At 43.1% G+C, this 22,968-nt stretch overlaps 1 protein-coding gene across 4 annotated transcripts in view; it reads right to left on the reverse strand.

Moving 5' to 3' along the window:
• Nucleotides 1-469: 469 nt before the first annotated feature.
• Fkbp1a (FK506 binding protein 1A, 12kDa) overlaps nucleotides 470-22,968 on the reverse strand; it is a 26,105-nt gene continuing 3,606 nt past the window's right edge. The window contains exons 3-5 of one of the 4 annotated variants that reach the window (XM_005414706.2): nucleotides 7,247-7,359; nucleotides 3,709-3,872; nucleotides 470-1,616 (exon numbers count right to left, since the gene is read on the reverse strand). In XM_005414706.2, coding sequence (XP_005414763.1) covers nucleotides 3,744-3,872; nucleotides 7,247-7,359 — 242 coding nt within the window. In that variant the 3' untranslated portion in view covers nucleotides 470-1,616; nucleotides 3,709-3,743. The other 3 variants (XM_005414705.2, XM_013510020.1, XM_013510019.1) reach the window with 3 other exon arrangements.

A 22,968-nucleotide genomic window follows, 5' to 3' on the forward strand; every position in this document is an offset into this window, starting at 1 on the left:
GACCAAGAAAGGTATTGTAATTAGTCAGCCTGTCTACAAGGCAGTCTTTCTACACCAAATGTCACTGAGGAACAATTTAAAACCAAAATCTGCCCTTTGTAATTCTTCATCCATTTGCTTCCTGCATTTCTCCAACTTCACTGGGACTTCCTTCTTGAGAGGTGGATATAGCTCACACTTTGTAACCCAAGAACCAGGCACAGCGCTCCAACCAGAACACATAGTTAAAGACATGTGATGATGGGGGGAGGGGTACTCTCTGACTATCCCAGCCTGACCTGACAGTTCCTTTGATGTGAATCTATGGCCAAACCTCCTCCTCCTCACCCAACCCACAGTGGCCAGTGGGGAAGGATGTTCACTACTGCAGTTCTGCTAACATTCAATGTTGGATAGCATCTCTATTGCTACCCCCTTCAGCACCAAATGGCAGGAAAGGCACATGACAGTAACCACCATGACACAGAGCTGAGAAAAGCCAGCATAAAGCACTTTTATTGCAATAATAAAACTTGAAACTCATATGTGGTATGGGGGAGGGGTGTTGCTGAGGGTGTGTGGAGTGGGGAACAAAGCAATGATCTCTCACCAAATCACTACACAGGACAGCAAAGGGTGAGAAGGGACTGAGGGAAGAAAAGCCAGGGAACTCTGAGATCAGCAGAGAGAGCCAAGCATAAAAAACAGAACAAAAAACCCCACAAAAACAAAGAAAACCCAAAAACAGGGGATGCTGAAGCTGTGATGACCAGCATCATTATCTTAAGAGAACATTCAAGGATTTGTCATGATGGCAGGGCTTTCATTGGGTCATAAGTCTACGAACAGCACCTTCAATTTAAACTTTCAATTGAAGTTCTTAAAATTTAGGAAGTGGAACTTGGATAGTTACGAGATTACAAAAGTCCTGAAAATCCACTAGAAAAAACCACAGGATCGGGGGGCGGGGGCAGGTCATGAAAAGGCAGCAGAGGTCCCTGCTGGCCCAGGGACAGATACCTGTAGTGTCCAACATCGCAGTGAAAGTGACCTGCTTTCAAAAGGCAAAGATTTCAGAGGAGGTGGCTGGGGCTGGCAGAGGCTAAGGTTCTCCCCCTCCCCACTTCGTTTTGGGTAGGGCTTTTAACTTAACCCAAGGACGTCTCTCACAATGGAGAATAATTCAGCCCTCAACAGCGTCTCAAATCTGCTATGGCTTTGCAGCGCAGCAGCAAGAATGTTTAATATATAATAGATAAAGATTTCATCCAAAAAAATAAAAAGATTCTTGCAAACCATACCCCAACACCAATTACTATTCTAAAGTTTAACCCATCACTTGTGCTGTTAATACTTGACAATATACTTAATTGGAAACTAGGTCAAAAAGACTGAAACTGAATCTTCATCCAACACAGAAACAAAATGAGTAACTTGAGGTTTATGGCATGTAGTTTCGGTAAACACACATACAAGGAGGAAGGGAAGAGGAAATGGAGGTGTCAGAAGCAAAGCTGAGTGACAGAACACATTCAGTCGGGGTAGATGTTTATACAAAGAGTAGTGGGATATCAGGAAAAGCTCCATGTGGATTCATGTGCACGCATCTGGAGACACAGGATCCCTCCATAGCAGATCTGCTGGGGACAGAAAATCTGTTGAATTCCAGCAATTCAGTGTTCTTTATGAGGAGAGCCACAGTGCCATCTGCCATGCCAACTCCTGTCCCCAGCAGCTGAGTGGTCTTGCTGGGACTACATCATTTCTCTTCTCACTAGAGAAAGCCAGATGGGCTGGTGGTGGGTTCCCAGGTGAGCCAACTTCTTCCCACTTAAACTGGCCCATGTATTTTGTTTTAGTCCTTTGTCCTGAAGTTGAACTGTAGCTTGCTGAGGACAGCAGGAGACATGGACCCATACTGCTGACAGCACAGCTCCCCAATATCTCTGGTCTCCAAGTTGGCTATATATAGGAATCACCTGAGGGCTTGAAAAAATCTTAATGCCTAAAATCCCATCCCCCAGTCAGGGTAGATGTTTATACAAAAAGTAGTGGGATATCAGGAGATAACCCAGTGGATTCAGACTGAGAACCACAGCCCTTGTCATCTGTCATGGTGAATAGACTGAAAAATGTATTCATTCATTCAGTCAAACCTACAACATTCTCAACTGCCTTGGGACTTTCCTTTGAGATCTTCGTAAGAAGCTCTGAGATTTTTGGCAGGAGTACAGTTAAGTCAGGGTGACTTGCAGCCCTTACCCTTTTCTCTCCTTTTTTGTTCCTCTATCCCATCAGGCTTACAGAAAATATCCCCAAAAAAGATAACTCCAAGGCTCCCTGTGTGCATTTATGTTCAAATAATTCATCTCTCTAAGAACAGGAAGAGGTAGAGACCTCCGGGCAGACAGAGACTACTATCTAGAATTCCTTCCTGGTAGAAATAATGAGCAAAGAAACTAGAGTTATCAAACCTGGTCAGCCCTGTATTACCTCAGTATGTATTTACATCTCAGGCTAATGAGAGGAAAGACTGCTAATAGTAAAAGAGCCTCTCATTTTAAGAAGCCTGACTACCATTATGGGGTTAGCAGCCACTTGCTGTCACTTTCAAACAAGTGTCCTCAGTCTCTGGCTGTGGCCTTCTGGTTCTGTGGGCAGGAGGGCAGTGAATAAGAAAATCTGGGCCATTTGGCCCAGTAATGCCCCCCTCTTAACTTCTAACAGACAGTAACCAGGTATACAGCTATACAGATGACAGCATTTATGTGTTTCATGATTCTAATACATACACAAAAAGGGATGTCCTACTAGGATACTGTTTGGTTTCTAAAAAAGTAAATGTAGAAGAGGGAAGTCAGGAAAGGGGCTCTGGTCCTTTACTACAGCCTCCATGTGACCTCAAGGAAGGGTTTTCTCCCTGGGTCTGCTTCCTCACCTGCTGTACAAGGCCGATTCAGATCCCTAGGTTCCTTCCCAGGACTATGTGACCTAAGTGAATCCTTTACACTTCATAAGCATCCTCTGGCTTCATCTTTCCACTCCACTCACTGAAAATAAGCTGGCCTTGAGTGTCCTGGGCTTGCTCCCTGAGGCAGGTGGACTAGAGAGTAATGCCCCCCTCTTAACTTCTAACAGACAGTAACTAGGTATACAGCTAACACATTGAAAGCCACATAAACTACACGCTTGCATCAGATGTGTTTGGCTTAGTAGCATCTGCAAACATGAGGTAGAGCAAAGTCATTAAGTCTTTCAAAGAACTAAAATGCCAACACTAGCCATGTGGCTGGTGTTTCCACAGTCCCCAACTCAGTTAATAAGCTACATATAAAAACACTTTATATCTAAACAGCGGCCATTCTCATGTATTCATTCCAGAACATATGCCATCTCTTGTCTCTGGGTAACCAGCTACATTAAAAGGATGCTCTAGCCAGGATGTACACACCTATAACCTCAGCACTCAGGAGGCTGAGGCAGGATGACCACCATGAATTCAAGGCCAGCCTGGACTACACAGTGAGTTCAAGGACCATATGAACTACATAGCAAGACCTTGCCTCAAAAAGATTTGGGCGGGGAGATGACTTACAGGGGAAGGAGGCAGGGGAAAAAGTCCTTATGGCTTTTTTTTTTCTTTTTTTTGTGGGTCTCTACCTACAAAACACTGGGCATAACAAGGGAGATGCAAAGGCAGTTAAAGACCCGTCAGCACTGTTTTCTTACCAAGAACAGGGAGCTAAGGGAGGAGGCCACTCCTGTCATTCCAATTTTAGAAGCTCCACGTCGAAGACAAGAGTGGCGTGTGGTGGGATGATGCCCGGGTGCCCAGTGGCACCATAGGCATAGTCTGCGGAGATAGTCAGTTTGGCTCTCTGACCCACACTCATCTGTGAAAAGAACAAGGAAGAAATGCTCAGCTGGATACATTCCCTGTCTCTCTGCAGAAGCAGAGCGGTTTACTTGGAAGTTTCTTGGTCAGAACAATGTTGTGTTGGCTAGGACAGTCCAGTACCTTTGCAGCTAGCTTCTCAGGTATCAGAGACCCCTCTGCCCAACCCACGAAAGACTTGGAAGTTGGCAGTCAGACCCCAAGGGTCCCAACTGCAGTGAAAAACCCCTTTTGACCCCCTACAGGATAAGGCCTACGACCTTTCTACCAGGTCTTACTGATGGACAATGGGCAGGTAACAATCTAGAACTTTCCTCACCCAGTCCTCAGTGGTCAGTCACTCAGAGATGTGGTTAAGTGGCATTTATGTCCTTCTAGTAAAAGAAGTAGGGTCATCCCTTGGTATTCATCAAGGATTTGTTCCAGACCTCTGAGGACATCAACACCTGTGGATGCTTAAATCTCTTACATAGAATATTTGCATATCCTCTGCACATCCTCTTGAATATTTCACATCATTTCTGTATTGCTTGTAATACCTAATGTAATGTAAATGCTAGGTAAATAGTTTTTATAATCTGTTGTTTAGGAAATAATGATGAAAAAGGTATGTGTTTTAGCACAGATGACTTCCTGAAATACTTTTGGTATGTGGTTGAATCCACGGATGTGGAAAATGAACAGAGGGCTGACAGTACCTTGATCAAATCTTTGCTTTAAAAGAAAACATAGTTTGGATAATCTATTTTTTTTTTTCTGTAATTTCTGTGTTTACACTTCTATAATGAGAAACTTTAAAATAGTATGATTGTTTTGCAATACAAAATAGCACACTATCATTTATGAAACTTACATATTTATACCTGCTATATACACAGGAAACATCTTTGGAAAGACACCAATGATCCCAGTGTTTTTCTGTGGGGACAGTAGTGTGAAGCATGGCTAGGGCGGAGAGAAAATTTTTACTTCAAAAAAATACATTTGTTTATTTTTTTAGTTTCTAATCAAATACAAAGGAAGTGTAAATACCTACTTTCTGAAATGCTGAATAGGCTTTCTGTCATATTTCTATCCTTTACCTGTTTTACTTTTTAGTCTCCACATGACCCAGCATGGGAGATGACAAATGAAAAGGAAGCTCTGGGCTAAAATGAAGTTTCTCTTGCAACTCAGGATCCATACTTTAGCATCTCTGAGAAACTGGGACATGCTGGATCAAGGTGGTAAGGACAGTTAAAAACATATGGCTTTTCTCCAATAAAACTCAAAACAATCCTATTTTTTGTCTCAACATTTCTACTTCTACCATATTCTAAGCCAAGTATCCATCACAAGGGGACTGTTTCATAGGCATGTCCACACCACAGACTTGCCATTAGAAAGAATACAGTAGCACTTAGGCAAGATGGTACATGCTTGTAATCACAGCACTCTAGGAGACAGAGGCAAAAAATTCCACGTTAAAAGTATGGCCTAGGGGGCTGGGGATTTAGCTCAGCGGCAAAAGCGTCTGCCTGGCAAGCGCAAGGTCGTGAGTTCGGTTCCCGGTACCGGAGAAAAACAAAAACAAAAAAAAAAAAAAAACAAAAGTATGGCCTAGCAAATTCATGACTTAGTGATACCACGTCTCAAAATAAAAAAATGAAAGTGCTGGGATTTAATTCAGAGTGAAGGCTCTGGGTTCAGTCAATCCCTAATATTAACAATAGTAGCTAGCTTTTAATGTATTAATATGGAAAGATTCCCAAAAACATTATGAAATGAAAAAGGGAACTGTTAAAATTGTACTTGTTGCACATGGAAACATGTAAAACCAAAAAGGGGCATAGACAATCCCTTCTTCCTATGCCTTTAGCTCAATACTCTATACAGCAGAATTTAAAAGATGTTTCATGTAGTTTTCAAACTACCTAATCTTCTCTTAAGTGACAGGGCTGAAGGATCTGACTCCAAAGCAAAGGGATCTGGACAGTGCCCAATTCTGTCATGCCTCAAAACCTGGGATATCACTTAGGTTGACAATGCTATCTCAGTAGCACCTATAGCAGTTGGGCCGTGCAACACAGTCACTATCCCAATGCCAGAACAGTCACAGAAGATAAGTTGTCATGTGGACAGTGCTGGCATGGGAGATGGGGGATGGGCTACAGACCCAAGAGCTGGCCTGATCATAAGCACAAGGGCAAAGTGATATGGCTGGCAAGGTTTCCCAAGAGAAAGAGGCCACCAATAGTCTCTGCCCTGTTCTGACAACCCTCTCCCCTGCGGAAGCAGAGATCTAGACACCTGGGAATGAGGAAGCTTAAAGTTCCTCGAAGTTTAGCAGTTTACTTGGAGATAAATCAGTGATATTTTATAAAGTAAGTAGAGCGATATATATTCTGGAAAAGAGACAAATTTTTCTTTTACTTTGGTTAAATCTCCTCTTCTCTTTGGTGAAAGGGAAAAAGACTAAACCTATCATCCACAGCCTAATTATAAAGACCCCTGGGTCTCAGCCCACTGTAAACATCCCTTTACCTGGTTAAAGCCAAGAAAAAATTCCTCGGCTTGATGAAAAGACAGAATCCAACTGAAATTTGGCAACTTTGGGTCCCCTACTGTCTCTGGGAATTCGGTCAAGAACAAAGCTGTTTCCACAAATGGGAAGGAAGAGATGAGGAAACAAACTTAAGACAAAATTACTTTCTCCACAGTGTGACCACTCAGAAGTGATTAGAAGTAACATGATCAATAATAAGAGAGCCACAAACTAAAACTACATAATACACTATTTTCCATTCATCATATTGTCCCAAGGCCAGAAGTTGAATACTGCACTTTACTGTTGCGGCTGTGGAGCCATCACCTTTACAGCCTTTCAGTGGTAGCTCAAAGAGTGCAATCCCTTGAAGGCAACAGGACAAGACCTGTACGTGCAGCTTTGGGCCACTCTTCCCACTGTGGAAAATTTAGTTTTACAGCAACACTTGTATATATGTAAAATAAAGTACACATGATGAACCACTGTGGCATTTTTTATAATAAAAAAACACTGGAGATGACCCTAGCAGCCATCATTAGTTCTCTGCCAAATAAACTGTAACACACTCCAGGGAGTACTATGCAGCTGTACATGTGCAGCTGCTATGCTCTGGTATGTTTAAAGTTCTGCTGTGTAAAGGCAAAACAAGTACAAGTACATTTCTGCATAACTTAAAGAAACTGTAACACAGACACATTAATAATTATTTGCGGGGGATATCAGGAAGGAAGGGTGGATGCGAGAGACTGAAACCTTTTTTGATTTTCAAACCATATGAACGTTTTCCTATAAAAATAGCTTAACGGGTAGAAACAAAGAACAAAACAAAATAAATGAGAGCATACCTGGGCCACCCCTTCCTCCCAGCCTCGGATCACCTCCTGTTTGCCTAGCATAAATTTAAAGGGCTTGTTTCTGTCCCGGGAGGAGTCGAATTTCTTTCCATCTTCCAGCATCCCTGTGAAAAAGGGCAGATGTAATATGAGCAACGAGGAGAAATGACAGGAGGCAAGTCAGAACCCATCGGAGATGTCAGCACTAATGGGCCTGGAAGCGTGTTCTAGGCCTAGATGGAACTGCAGCAACTAAGGGAATTTCCTGACCTTATTAGGCAGCTAGGGAGTTGGGGCAGTCCTTGATGCCAAGCAGTAAATGGACCCCCAAAGGACCTCACCTCCCACAGGCAGCAGCAGTCTACTCTGTTCTGGAGGTGAGAGGCATAAACTCCCCTGTTATGACTTTCCCAGCACCACTTAGATTTCTTCCCAGATTAAGAATTACTCATCCCTATAAGACTGACATAACCACTTACAGTGTAAGAATCACATTCATCACCAAGCCCTTATCACTTTTTACGCATAATGTGTAAAACAAAGCTGGCCTTCTGTTATTGGGCTGAGGTAAAGCTCCTTCCACCACCACCACACCATGACCTTCTCAGTGGTTCACTAAATGAGACGGACACATGGTGCTGCTCTCCTGGTTGGGTAACTGGGTGTTCATCCAGGGAAGAAGAGAACCCACTTAGCACCTTGGGGTGTGGGAAAAGAAGTGGGATGCAAGCTTCTGTGAGCATTCCGGTGCTAAGAGTCTCATACCAACAAGGAACCTAGCACAGGCTGGCTGCTGAATTATAATTTTTCTGGCAAAAGTAGAAACCAACCTAGGCTGATCCCGAAAAATGAGAGAACTTGTGCAGCTTTCACTTATGCATTTCATCCAAAGGTGCCCCAGCTCTCTGAGGCTCTCTTATGTATACACAAACTCAGCTGTTTCCGCAACACCGGCTCCATTTCACAGAGAAGAAACTGAGGCAGAAGTGAAGTAATTTGCAGAAGAGGTAAAGCTAGACTATTAAATCCAAATTACCATGTTCTTTCTACTATACTGATTTCCCAGAAGCCAGACAAATAACAATCTCATCTTCTAATAAAATGGGAAACTCCAAAGATGAAGATCTCAGAGAGTGAGTGCCATGAGAAAAGAGGAAAAGCTATCTGTGAGAGACATCTACAATTCCCTTTTCAAAACATGCCATCAGCACTGAGTCCTCCGGAAGCCACTGTAAGCCAATTGTGATAGCTGACACTGCATTCCTAGAAATTCTCACACCAGAATCCCAGACTGGAAGAGGCCAGCCAGTTGACATATTTAACTGACACAAAACTGATTTTATCAGAGGCTGAGGTGGACACCCACCAGGGTTAGGCATCACATCTACCAAACAGAAATGCATTGTGTATGTGTAGGTGTTTGCGGGAGGAGGGAAATCAACACAAAACTCCAGCCTGAAAAAACAATGTCAACACTCATAAGTAAGACAGGGAAGCAAAGATGAATTGAGAGCATTATCACAGCCACCAGACTATGTAAACTTCAAACAAAATAGGAAATGGGGTGGGGACAGGAGTAGAGATAGCTGTCCAGAGAAAGCATCCTGAGACCAATGTCCTTGGCAGAATGGGCATGGACATGGCCTGAAGCTCCTCCAGAAGAAAGAATTGCATTCTTAGAACCTGTGAGCTGGGGTATGCATTTAGCTCATTGCTTTGCCAGAGTAATCACCACCTGATACAAGAAATAACAAATAGTAGAACTTGAATACTTTTGTATATATGAATAACAGAGAGAAACAGCTCTGACACTTCAACAATAGCTGCCATCATACACATACCCACTGCAAGTTCTATGCTGAACTTGTGCCATCTGAGCCCAAGGTTAGGGTGGGAGTAGGCAATGAACACCTATGGTTTTCAGAACCCTTTTGATTTACCACATGCAACAGAAACAAGGAAACCACTCTAAGGCTCTGTAACCCACCCAAGATCAGAGCCGGCAAACAGCAGTGCCTGGCTGCAGTGAAAGGCTTTATTTATCTGAGGGAGGACAAGGAATCATGAAGGAGACTGATAATCAGAAATAGCCTCTTCCAGGTCGTACTTTTGAGCAGACCTAGAGTTACAGCCCACAGCTTCCTGAGCAGTCATGTTGGCCAAGACAATAGGTAAGGAAACATCCTAGAAAACGGCCCAGGATGCAAGGATGGTCCCTGGCTTCTGAGCCCTGACTGTTTGTAAAGGCTGGTTGAACAAAACCTAGAGTAAAACATGCCCAGGGGGCACCTGGCAGCAAGGCTGTGACATAATCCAGATTCAGTTTCCTTCCTCCTTTCTGACTGAGTATCACCTTTCTAAGAACATCAACAGCTCAACCTAGGAGATGAGCTGGAATGATTCTAAGCCTTTCCCTATGCCAAGGTTGGTGTGAGGTAAGGTATGGGTCAGTTGGTGCTCTGGGACCTCCTAGTTTAGGCATATTTCACCTACTCTGAATGTCTCCTAGAGTCTTCCTGGAAAGTCCTGTCTTATGGATGGAAAAAAACAAAAACAAAAACAAAAAACAAGAACAGGAAGAACCCTCCTACCCTATCTTCCTGTTACAAGGACGTGGTGTATGGAGCTACAGTAGCCGGCCTGTGACCTTGAGGTCAGCAGCACCAAACAGTAGTAATTCCGGTGCCCTCAATCATGTCCCTCAAGACTTGTGTTCTGAGGTGACTTAAAGTCTGGAATTTGAAGGCAAAATATAGAGAGAGTAAAGTGACTGGTGGTTACTAGGTGTCTAGGTAGGGTAGATGAACAGATGGAACACAGAGCACTGAAAATAATCTTTATGACACTATAACGATAGCTACTGTTCATTATACATTTGTCCAAACCCACAGAATATACACCAGGAGTGAATTCTAATGTGATACACTTCTTATTTTTAAGAAGAATCTTGATTGTGACCCGTTGAATTTATTTCATGATACATTAATAGATTACAATCCATAGTTTAAAAAATACAGTACACCTAGCAAAAGAATTACACTATTTCTTACCAAATCTAAACATGGCCCTGACCTGTGCAAGATCATATTTTGATTGCAATGAAAAATTGTAAATACGGGGAGAAACTTCTTACATTCTACTTTTATTTCCAATACAATGCAGTGGTGAGCAAGCTTTAGGTATTACATGCATTGATGCTGCTTTGCCTGAGGTGAAAGGCCTCAACTCCGACTGGTCAGACAGGGAGCCCAAAGTGAGACACAACCTCTACCTGCTGCTGGGCCAGTCTGAAGATGTGGATGGCTGCTAGTACAACAAATGTGTCTGTACAATTACTGCTCTCTTGAGCTTATGTGGGACAGACACTGAGGGGCAAAACCTTTCTCTATTATCTCAGGAAATCATAAAAGCCAGGAAGTAGAATGTCTGCCTATGATCCTTATTGTCCTATGCTATTTCAGGTCAGTTGTTGTTCTGCAAAGAGGACATGAGCATTGCTCCAGAATGTCAGATCACAGTCACTACTGTCAACCCCATCTACATGTCTTCACCAAGAAGGGCTGAGGTGCTGAGGTGGTAGTGTTCCTTAGACACTTAGAGGGGATTTCCCATAATCCAAGTCCAAAACCTAAACAGTATCCCTACAAATGAGCAAATGGGAGGTGACTGAGTGTCACACAAGGCATAAGGTATAGGACAAGGAGAGGCTAAAAGGAGGGCTTCATCGATGGGGAGGAACAGACCCTTCTATAGGGCTAAGTAGGAAGGCTCAGGGGAAGAGGTAGCAAGGAGGGGAAGCAGCAATGTCTGTCAAAAAGGCAGGAATATGAATGCATAGTTTTCTAGGGTGTGAATTATGCTGGCCAGCACTGGATACAGGATGTAAGAGAAGCTGTGATGTCAAAACAGGTAGTGAGGACTTCCATTTTCATGTAATGGAGGAAAAGGGATCAAATTTGTTTCTAAAATAGCCACAAAATAAACACCCTCTCAAAAACCAAGAAATAACCTGAACAACACATAACCAAAACAGTAATTTTTAAGATACTAGACACTCACATGAAGGGTGGCAATCCCTGAGAGGTAGGAAACAAACAAGGGGGATATACAACTGCCCCAGCTTATGTCCTTGGGAGTTTTATGGAGAGGGAAATGGAAATAGAACAGCTAACGGCTGCTGCTGGGACAGAGTCCCAGGCAGGAAAACACCGAACAAAGAGACATCTCAGATCTGCAAAGGACCCTTGTTGAATATTCAGTGGAATACTATCCTGTGTACCAGTAGGAAACAATATGTAAGGCCAGAAGAACTATCTATTTACAGGGAACACTGCCTATCGCTCACAGTAGGCTGGGATCAGAGCCCCAGGCAATGGGTATAAAATGCAAGATCTCACCTTAGTACTGAAAAGTATTCAGCCCTAAAATGAACACTGCTCCAGACCTCATTAACAAATCACAAAAGCAAGGTCCACAAGGACTGAACTGTTTCCTAAGTAACTGAAACGATTCACAGCAGGAAGCTGGAATAAAAAATACCTAGCACTTCAAAAGTTAATAATACCTAGCCTACAAAGATTACCAGACATACAAAGAGGCAGAAATATGGGGAAACAGATAAAAAGGATATTGAGACTCAAAATTACACTGGTCTGGAACAATATTTAAAAAAAGCAAAAGCTCAGATCCATACTTCATACAATTATCAAATACCAACTCAAAATGGATCATAGGCCTAAAAACAAATGCTAAGCCTATAAAATGTTTTCAAGTAAACATAAGAAAGAAATCTTTGTAATAAATCTTGGGTTAAGAATTACTTACATGTGATGTCGAAAGTACAAACCATAAAACAAAACCCAGAACATCAACCTTTGTAAAAACTACTTTAAAAATTCAACCATAACAAAACAATGCACTTTAAAAAGACAAAAGATTTGAAGAGGTATGTTACTGAAAGAGATATATATGGATGGCAAGTAAGCACATGAAAAGATGGACACCATTCTTAGTCATGTACTTGTACACAAATATTTAAATATTTAGACTTGTACACAAATATTTAAAGCAGTTTCATTTGTAACAGTGACTAGGAATCAATCTAAACATGACCAACTGGAGACTGGATAAGTAAGTATATCCATATGGAGAAAAATACTCATCAATAAAAAGGAATAAACTACTAATATATGGAATGAGATAGAGAAATCTCAAAATAATCATACTGAATAAAAGAAGCCAGACTAAAGAGTACATAATATATGACTGAATTTATAATTAGAAAAAGCAAACTAATTTCTGCTGACAGAAAAGCACACCAGTAGTTGTTAGGAAAGGGTAATGGGGATTCCCAAGGGGAACAAAAGAACACATAAGGGCTGGGTATGGGTGGTGCACGCCTGTAATCCCAGCACTCGGGAGCCTGAGGCAGGAGGATTGTTCCAGACCAGTCTGGGCTACAAAGTGAGCTCAAAGCCAGCCTGAAGTGCATAGAGAGACCCTGTCTCAAAAACACACACACACAAAAAAAACAAACAAAAAAACCCACGTAAGAACTTACAAAACTGTACACTTTAAACATGTACAGTTTACTGGATGTCAATTATGCCTCCATGAAACTTAAAAAAAAAAGAAAACGTAGGTAGTGATATTTACTATAATCCTGCACATGTTTAACTCTGGAAACAGGTGGTAAGTGCTTCCTCTGTCTGGGAAGGAGCAGGTAAAGCAGGCAGCATCTCAGGTCTCAGCAGCTACTCCAATTTTAGCTTCGAGAGCTCTGTCTCAGGACCAGGAGCCCTTGACCAGTGAAGCCACCTGCCAATTTAGTGCCATTAATTTCCTAGAGAAAACATGCTCTGCAAGGGGTAGGCACTGAGGTTATAGTTCTGACACGCCAGCTGGCATTCCTTAGGGTCAAGACCTGTTAACATAAAGCATCATGATCATTACCTGCTACTGGCAGCATTTACCACCTTTATTTCCAACTGTACACCACTATACCTCATGATCAAAAACTTGCCTGGAAGAGCTCCGTATCTTTGATTCCAAGTATTAAGTCTTAGATCTTGGGACTGAATGTAGCTTGAGGTCACAGATCTGGACTTAGTTTTATGTCCGTATTGCATTCAGCTCAGTCCTTGGCATTTGCAATGCTGGCATTCCTAAGTACTTCTGGATTTACTTCACTTGCATGATTTTTAAAAACTGAGGGACAAGCATAGCTTCCATATTTAGACCTTTTCCGTATATGGTAAGAAATAGCTCACAAGTAATCTCAGAATGGCAGTCTTTACTTTCAGCTCCTTTAAGTTACTAATCAGTGAGAAAAATGAAATTTGGACATCTCCAGTTAAAAGCAAAACACCACAAAAGGCATAAAAGCTATGGCTGTAAGCAGAATTAATGCTACCTTCACCTGGATCTCTCCCAAACTGTTTGGCTGCTGTGGGAAGAACTAGATTCAAATCCCTTAGAAGGAGCACGAGAGTTTTTAAGGTGATGGTGGTGGTGGTGGTGATTAAATTCAGTCTCTTCCATAATGACCTCTGCTCTCCTGCTGCTTATCTCAGTCTGTTCTTGTGCAGAAGGAAACAGCAAAGTGATAGGACTTGGCCAGCAGCTGCCAAGTACCTCTGGACTATGATTCTGGTGACTGGCCCATGACACAGAAGCCAAGACTTGGGGATTCAAGAGGACCACTGGGTTACTATTTTACTAATAACTCAACAGAAACTGAGCCATTTCCAGTGCACACGGCTTTGTGGAAGAGTTCCCACACGCTATCTACTGGGTATGAGAAGATGACTGAGGAAGGCACCTTTGGCTTCAGCACCAGAGGCAAAAGGTCAGTTCACAATGTGGTGTACAGCAGCTCATTAATCTCTGCAGGTTTTCACAGACAGCATTTTACATACACAAGATGGAAGGCTTTAAAGATTAAAAATAATAAAAAAAATCCCTTAAACCTAAATAACAAAACAGCTCAAGCCCCAAACTTTCAAAATAAAATAAGGTTCTTGCCATTTGTAGTGGGAAAGGGAGAAAGGACCTCTACTTTCAACACAGGTGAGTTTCATTAAGTACAACCTGTGAGACCAGTGAAAGAAGGTAGGGGACCCAAGCTGAAGACATTTTTCTGCAGATGTTCATTTGAAGCCACTTAGAATATTCCCAGATGGATACACTACCATGGTCTAATGGCATAGCTGTTTCCCTTCATTCCTCTCCTTTTAGTTGCTGAAGCTCTCTGAACCACCTATTGCTTAACTAGTAAAACCCACCACCTGCACATACAGCAGCCTGGTGAAGAGACTTCTTCCAGCCTGAGTCTCTAATTTACCCTAACCCCTTCATTACAAGTTTTATGCTCGGCAGAGGAGGTGTGGGGGGGACTGTATTTGCTTCCAAACTCATTCATCGCAGTTATGCTAATGGTACATGGATGACATAACTAAACAGTATGTAAATCAATCAAGTATGAATGTGACTAGAAAAAGCAGTCCTAGTTGACTGCTCAGAGAGCAGGCAAGTCATTAAAAAAAAAATACAGCTAGAGAATAAACAACATAGGAGACCACTGTATGTTTGGGAGAAAGAAATCTTTAAAGTCAGGAAAGGTTTAGTATTTAGACAATCTTTTACAATCTTGCTCTACTACTTAAAAAAAAGCCAATATTTAGTTCTGTTAAGAACTCTGATGGAAAACTCTACCTGCAAAGCAACACTCAAGAAATGACCCATTAGCAAACAGTTTATGTTTGAGTTTGAATAAAACGTTTAGAGAAGCCATACCATTTTTTACGTTTTGACATATCAACTACCTATTAGGCCCAATCATGATGAATGAAAAGGGATTTTACATCTTGGTAGAAAAGGTTTTGTTTTGTTTTTCCATTTCTGGGCATCTGTGGCTGCAGTCCAGTGCAACCTTACCCAACTGGGGTTTTCAGAACCTCTGAGAGCGGCATGACCAAAAGTCCACCCCAAGTTCCACAAGCTCATTTCCTGTCGGCAGTGTGGCCATAATTCTAACCTGTGGTTAAATCCCTTTATATTTTATAACCAAAAGTCTATTTCAATCACCAGGTCCACAGTGGGGAAGAACATACAAGAAAGATCCCAGCAGCAATACAAAGAACACAGACAAGAATGTATATCCTAGTAGGCATGTCTTCCTATTTTTTATTTTAATAACAATACAAATAAGTACTGCCATATTAAGTCACACAAAGAAGTGAGAAAGCAACACTATTTATGGTTGTTGATCTGGAAGAGGTAGAAATTGCATTTTTCTGTAAGGTATAAAGATGAAAGGCATTAGTTCTAGCATTCTGCTTCAGATTGCTATTATTATCCCCTCCCTGGTCTTCCTGCTTCTGCCCTTGCTGTTAAGCAGTCTAAACTTGATATGGGAACCAGATAAGATATTCATTTTAAAATGCTGGTCAGATTGTTATTCCTCTAAAAATACCTTCCACTGGCTTCCCCCATCTCATTCAAAAAAATCCTTAAAATGATTTATAAGCCCTGTTAGGCCTCCCCTCCTCCCACATCTCTATGATCTCACCTCTGATTACTCTTACACTTCATCACTGCCAGCACATTGTTGCCTTCTGTTCCGCATACAAACCAGGGAAGCTCCTACTCCAGGGCCTTTGCACTTATTATTCCTGCTGCTTAAAAGGTTCTTGTTCCAACAGCCACACTGGTCACTCCCTATCTCCCTCAGCTCTCTGCTCAAATGTCACTTTCTCCCTTGAGCTCTTTGCCATTCTAAAGCCTCAACTTTACCTGCCAACTCCTTAGCACTTACTAGCTAACATATAATATAGTTTTGCTTATTACTCATATTATTTAATCTGTCTTTTCCATTAGAATATAAGATTTATGAAGGTAGGGACTATGTCTTCTTTAGCCTTAAATTTTCAGTAACCAGAACAATGCAATGCATACTAGATGCTCAGTAAGTACCTGAAAAGTTACCAAAGAGGTCTTTGCAAATATTTGGAAAATCCTTTCTCCTGCCTGAGGCATGTACAACCAGGAGGACTTCTTCCAGGACATTCATTCTAGCCTTACAGGCGTAGGCTTCTCCAGGTACCTCCTTGTAACAGATCGCCTCTTATGGGGTAAGCCACTCAAGTGCAAGGCTGAGGCTCCCCATCCCATCTCCTACCACCTTCATTGAGTCACTGAGGAAAGGCTTTGGTATACTGATGTGTGCAATGGGTGCAAGAGGAAAGAGTGGCCACAATCTTATTAATCTACAGAGACTGAGCAAAGCCCAAAAAGTTGTAGATATTTTCTCATTTGAACCTAAAGGAAACAGAAATATTACACCAGTCATAACAGGAATATAGGCTTTGTCTACTCCAGCTAGAATGTAATGCCAGAACTTAAGGAAACAGAAACATTATACTAGTCCTAACAGGAACGTGGACTTTGTCTGCCACAGCTGAGGTTTAATGCTAGGTCCTAGGTAGTCCTCATTCAGTCCCTGAACACCTATTATAACACTGCAGTGCATCAACACCCAGCACCGAAGGGGAGACCCTGAACAGTGCAGTCTGGCATCCTGGGACCTGCAGTCTGTTGTGGAAAGTCTAAATGTAACTACACAGAGCCTGACCAATAAGAGGTAAGAAGAAAATGAACAGGTACCTTGTTGGAGAACCAAGAGATGGGTTTGTGCACACATGTGAAGAACCATGTTAACCAAGGATCAGGGAAAACCCACTGAAGGGGAGTCACTTAGCTGTGATATAAAGAGTAGGAAAGAGTTTAATTACAAGGCGGACAAACGATCCCCAGCTGATAGACACAATAAGCCCATTACCATTTCAAGAGAATTAGATTTTGGCCACCCAAAATATCCAAGTTAAAAAGCCTATGAATAACTGAATTTTATGGTATGTCAGCTATATTCAATAAAGCATTTAAAAAAACCTCTGGAGCACATAGCTCATTGGAGATGGCTGTGATCAGAGTAGCAAAACCAAGAAACTCTAAAGGAGTAAGTGGGAGCACATCAAAAGGGTACTACAGTCAGCTGGGAGGAGCTGCTACTGGCCAAATTTAGGGCAATATTATCATCAAAAATAACAAAGATGATTAATTTTAAGGCCATCCCTGAGCAAAATTTACTGTGTCAACAGTGCAGCAAATAATGAATAGAAGAGGAAAAAATCAACTGCCATTACTCAGGATGAATTTAACACTGATTCCATTTTAAAAACTGGTTATCAAACAGAAAGAATTAATTTACCCTATTTTATAGGATAAAGGTAGCTAATAAACACATAGCAAAGAACAAATTTTAAAAATAGCCACTCTGTGCATGCCAATGAAGAAACTTCTTCAGGTAAAAACTCTCCATGGGTAGAACCACTACCAGGTGAAGGCTGAAGAGGAGAAGGCACCATGGGTAGAACCACCACCAGGTGAAGGCTGAAGAGGAGAAGGCACCATGGGTAGAACCACCACCAGGTGAAGGCTGAAGAGGAGAAGGCACCATGGGTAGAACCACCACCAGGTGAAGGCTGAAGAGGAGAAAGCACCTGAAGGATGGCCAAGCACTCCACAATGTAAAGGGAAACGGTATTACTTGCTATAGGTACTGAAGATGAAGTACGCATAGGAGATATTTAACCGGAGCTACTTTAGAAATCTAACCTCGAATGTGCAGTTTACAGAAAATCAAAAGTTGTGTGTGTCTGTGTGTGATGAGTTAAACAACACCAGGAGAAAACAATGGGCAGATATGAGATATCATCTAAGATAACCAGTCTGACTTCTCTTACAAAAATTAGGGTCATTAAGAAAAACTAGTGCAAGGCAGGGGATATAGCTCAGTGGCACAGTGCCTTGCTTGGCAAGCACAAGGTCCTGAGTTCGATTCCTGGTAGGAAAAGAAAAGAAAAGAAAAACTAGTGCAAAGATTTTTCTAGAAAAAACATTTTGAAGACAACTTGGGGTGGATTCAATGAGCTTAATTTTAGATACTACTGACTAGTTTTTTTTTGGATGTGATAGGTCCAAGGATAGAATATCTTCATTCTTAGAGTATGCGCAGAAGTACAATGTTATATTTGCAATTCAAAATGCCTCAGCAAAAAAGCAGAGATTATGAATTAGATATACTCTATAAGTAGAAGGAAACTGTACATATGACAAAATACCAACCACTGTGGCATCTAGGTGGTAGCACATGGGTATTTGTTGTTTTACTTTCATTTTTCTTTCTTTGACAACTTCCACATCAAGAATGCTATGGAACCTTTGGTTCATTTAACAGGGCTTTCCCCTCCTACTACCTGTGCAAGAGTAGGAGGGCATCTATGTGACTGTGTATCTTGGCGAGCACAATCCCAATGCAAAGTAATGTTTCCACAGCAAGGCTGAGCTTCACAATGTTAACAGCTTACTTTGCTATGGAAAGTAGAAGAAACAAGACTAATACTACAACTTGCTCTCACAGTGAAGCTCATATAGGCCTACCCTGGACCATCTCACACAGTGATGGCCACAACTACAACTAACAAACCTCCCTTGGCTCCCAAACATAAAAGAACAGCTCCAGCTTTCTTGGACTAAACATCCAGGGACAATGTTTTCAGATGAACCCTGAGTCACCATCACCCTTTTGAGGTGCCTACTTCCCTATGAATGAATTAGGAAGATTATTATTAGGTCCTAGTCCCTGCCAGCTGCACAGATCTCAAGCTGTAGCAAGTCTGGGCCATCTAGGAAGCTTTAATATCAATCCCTTGGTTCTGCCTTTTTCCCAGTACAGATATAAAGGACAGGGTGGACACATCACTCCACACCTGGGACACACATGGGGCCTGAGTAATAGTATGTGTAAAAACACCGCATGTCACCCCTAGCTCAAACCAGGTACTCCTCAAAACAGGTGCTATTACCCTCACAGAAGCTGAGAAAAGTGGGACAAATTGCTTAAGTTCTCACAGTGTGGTACACAATAGAGGCAACATGTGAACTCAGTAAAGGACCATCGTCTCTTTTGGGGATCACTGTTCATCTGGCACCACTTCTGCCCATGGCCTGGCCTGGCATATTCTAACACTTGGGATACAACCAGGGTCTGCTTTTTTCCCTCACTCCCCACAGTCAACTATCCATACAGGAGCCAGAAGGAAGAGGATTAAAATACAAGTCAATTTAAGACCTTCCAATGGCTCTCCCCTATCAGAGGAAAATCCAACGTTCTCCTAACAGCCTACTAGGTTGTATTTTCCCCTCTCTTATAGCCTATCATGTTCCCCTCTCACACCAACTTTCCCCAGCCTTGGGCCCTTCCTTACACCATGGCTACAGGCCCATTCTCTACCTTCCTTTGATTGATGGTGAGATGTCCTTATGTCAGAGAGCTTCTCCAACTTCTCTCATTGAAGGGAAGTGCCCTTTCCTCCCTGCTTCTCTTTCCATGGTGCCTCTCCACTTGCTAGGTCACGCTGCCATGCTAGTCTCCAGGCCATGGGCTAAACCCCACCAGATAGAGAGGTAGGCATGCAGGCGACTTCCACCAGTTGGAAGAAGCAAAAATAAAATCTCTAAATGGTGTATTTAGTTCGCTGGCCATGTCTAGTACCTGGCTTACTGCTGCAGGAAGGAAAAAGGCTCCTTCACAGCCTTGCACAAACATCAGGGAGAAGCCATCTGAAGCATCTCTGCTGGAAGCAAGCCTTCTTCAAGATTAGATCACTGGCTAACCAAGAAACAGCCAGTGGAGGACAGCATGAACTAGGACAGGAGAGTGGAGATGGTGGCTAAAGAAAAGCACGGGGCTTGAAGGGGCTGCAGGAGAGCAGCCACACTGATGGACTCTGAAGAGAGGAGGCTAAGGAGCTCTTGGCTACTCGTGATCAGGAGGCCAGATCCATGATCACTTAAGTCTGATCCCAAGTACAAGCCGTTTAGTTACTTTTCAAGAGGCTAAAAAAAGAATTCCTTCAATCCACTTGAGGTTGCTCTCACAATGGTAAGCACATGTCTGCTGGTGTAAGTAAAAGGGACATAAACCTACCTAGCTGTGTACCACAGCAAGCTCAACTATACAGATGATGAAGCTCTTGTAGGCAGGGAGCAGACCATGAAAATCTACTCCATCTGCAAGGCACTTAATCGGCAGGTTACCTTCCCACCTCCTCCCTCCCACCTCAAGGCTTGTCATGCTCCTACAGCTCTTAGCTGCTGCCAGTAAAGTCTTTATTTTTCCTCTGGCATCACAAAGAGGTGGTACAGGCCTTGCTCATGCTCTGCTGTAAGAGGTCATGGAAAGCACCAGAGACGGCCTTGAAAGTGGCATCAAGGCTACTAATGGCAGCCACTAATGGCATTAAAACATCCTGGGTGTAAAAGTCAGTCTGTGCTATGCTCTGGTGACTACAGGGGTATTCTCACCACCTTACCTTCACTGTCCTTTTTTGGACCCCCACTCAAATCAGCAGTAATTGACACCTGGCCAGAGCAGAATGGATCAAGTGTTCACGTGACCCCAACTTGGGTCAGTCAGATCCTCCCCTTCAGAAACTATAATCAGTCACATCAATCTGAACCAGATACTCAAAAGGAGACCAAGACCTGGCGCTGGTGTAGGGGTTGGGGATTGGGAGTTGGTGGTTGCAGGTAGGGGATAGAGAGGTAGGCATGCAGGCGACTTCCACCAGTTGGAAGAAGCAAAAATAAAATCTCTAACGGGATTACTGGGGTAGAGAGGGGGGAAAAAAAAGAAAAAAAAAAAAGATGAGAAGTGGGAGTAATACTTTCGCAAGAATTTCTTCTCCCTTCTTGGAGCCCAGTGGGCATCCTGCCTTTGCCGACCTCCCTTCAGTTAGCATTCCTTAAAGCCTTAAACACACCGATGACATCTCACACTCCTATCCGATCCCTCCCACGCCCCCACAGGTCTCAAACAGATTCTTCCTGGGAGGCTGGTGGCAAAGACCCATGGGAACAAAGCCGCCGGCCAGAGAACAGCCTATTCTGTGAGCATGAAGCAGAGCTGGCTTCTCACTAAGGCGTCTTTGTAAGGCTTATCAAAATGAAATTTTTTAAAAAAGAAAGCTTTCATCCCCATGCATGCCAGGGTCCTGTTGCTGTTCTGGGAATGTGTGGGTAGGTGCCACCCGCAAGGAAAACACAGACTTGAGAAGGCACTGGAAGCCCTGATGGTGTTCTGGGTCCCACAACCATCTGCTGGTTTAGGAAAAGGCTCCACACATGCTGTGTGGGAACATTTTACCAAAAGACACAACAAAACGAGTTTCTGCCTACATGATAGTGTCCAGTCCTTAACAGCACCAAAACATGGCCAGTCCAAGATCAAGGGCATAAACTTGGGAGTGGGACAGATGTAGCCAAGCACCCTAATGTGGCTACTTGAAAACTGGGATGGACAGGCACTACAGCAGAATGTACCTCCTCAGCAGCGGAGTCCTTGTCTCTGCCCTAGTTGGCTGTGGCAATTCAAGGAGCGGGCTACTCAGCCTGGCACTGTAAGTAAGCAATGGTTACCCTTCTCAGCTTGATCAAAAATGACCAAAGTGATGTACTTTCTTCCACTAGACGCCTCCCCAGACTCAGATGCCATACAATCACAGCTTCTTCAAATGTCAAACCCACTTCAGTTTCATCTAAGACATGAGGCTGCTCCTTACAAAGATGGACTTTCATACTCCTACACTGGCAGTCTTATAAAGTTTTTAATTCTTAACTCATTCCATCTCCTACCCCCATTTCTGGTTAAGAAGTGCCAGAGAAATAAAGGGCACAGGAGAGAATTAGTTACCTTTTTTCCCTTACTAATATCACTTTTCTTGAGGGGGGTCTCCTCTCAGGATGGAGGACAGAAGTTGTCCCCGGACAGCTTGGTCAGAACCGCCCAGGAAGAGAAGGAAAGGGGAGAAGAAACAGAGGAAGGAGGGGGAGGGGAAACAGGGAAAAGGGGAGGGACAATTATTCCTATCAACTGTGGCTACACCAAAAGCTCCAGTCCTGGAGCCAAGGGCCCACAGCTATGGAATCATAGCCTGCTCAGACCCTCCCCCCACCCCACACAACCTAGGACTACCTTGTAAGGGCATGGAATAAAAGATGGTCCCAAGGCACAAGGCTGATGTTTGAATCCTGGCTGCGGGAAAGGGGGTTCTGGAATGTGTGTTGACTTACATTACTGTGTGCACCCTCCCTGGGCCTCCAGTTGCTTTATCTTTAAAATGGGTATGAGAAAAATCTCTACTACTATAAGGGCTAGGAAAACTGAATGACCCGTGCAGCTTTCAGGCAGCCTAGCCATTAATGTAACTAAAGCTTGGATTTAGAAGAAGTTCAAAGGTAAGAGGAACGGACGTAGTACAAAAAGGAGGACCGGCTGCTGAAGGGATAATTCTGAGTTCCCCCAAGCGAAAAGCGTAGCTCTTCAGATTTCGAATTAGCTCGCCCCTCTACCTCCACTGGAAGGAGGGCGGGCGCTGGAGAGAGCACCAATCGGCACGTACAAACAGCACAAACCTTCCCTTAAGGTCCCTGGCTAGGGCTCTGCCCGTTTCTGAGCGTGTGACCTTGGTCACCAAGTCTCAGTTTCCTTATCTGTGCAGTGGGCACGACGGCAGCATCCCACACACAGACTGCTTTGGAGTTGCGGGGTAACAGCTAACCACACCCACCGCTCATCTCTGCGGGTTCAGGCGCCGCAGGCCCGAGGGAGGCTG

Source organism: Chinchilla lanigera, unplaced genomic scaffold (genome assembly GCF_000276665.1).
Source record: "Chinchilla lanigera isolate Chin_1 unplaced genomic scaffold, ChiLan1.0 scaffold00195, whole genome shotgun sequence".
Taxonomy (NCBI): Eukaryota; Metazoa; Chordata; class Mammalia; order Rodentia; family Chinchillidae; genus Chinchilla; species Chinchilla lanigera.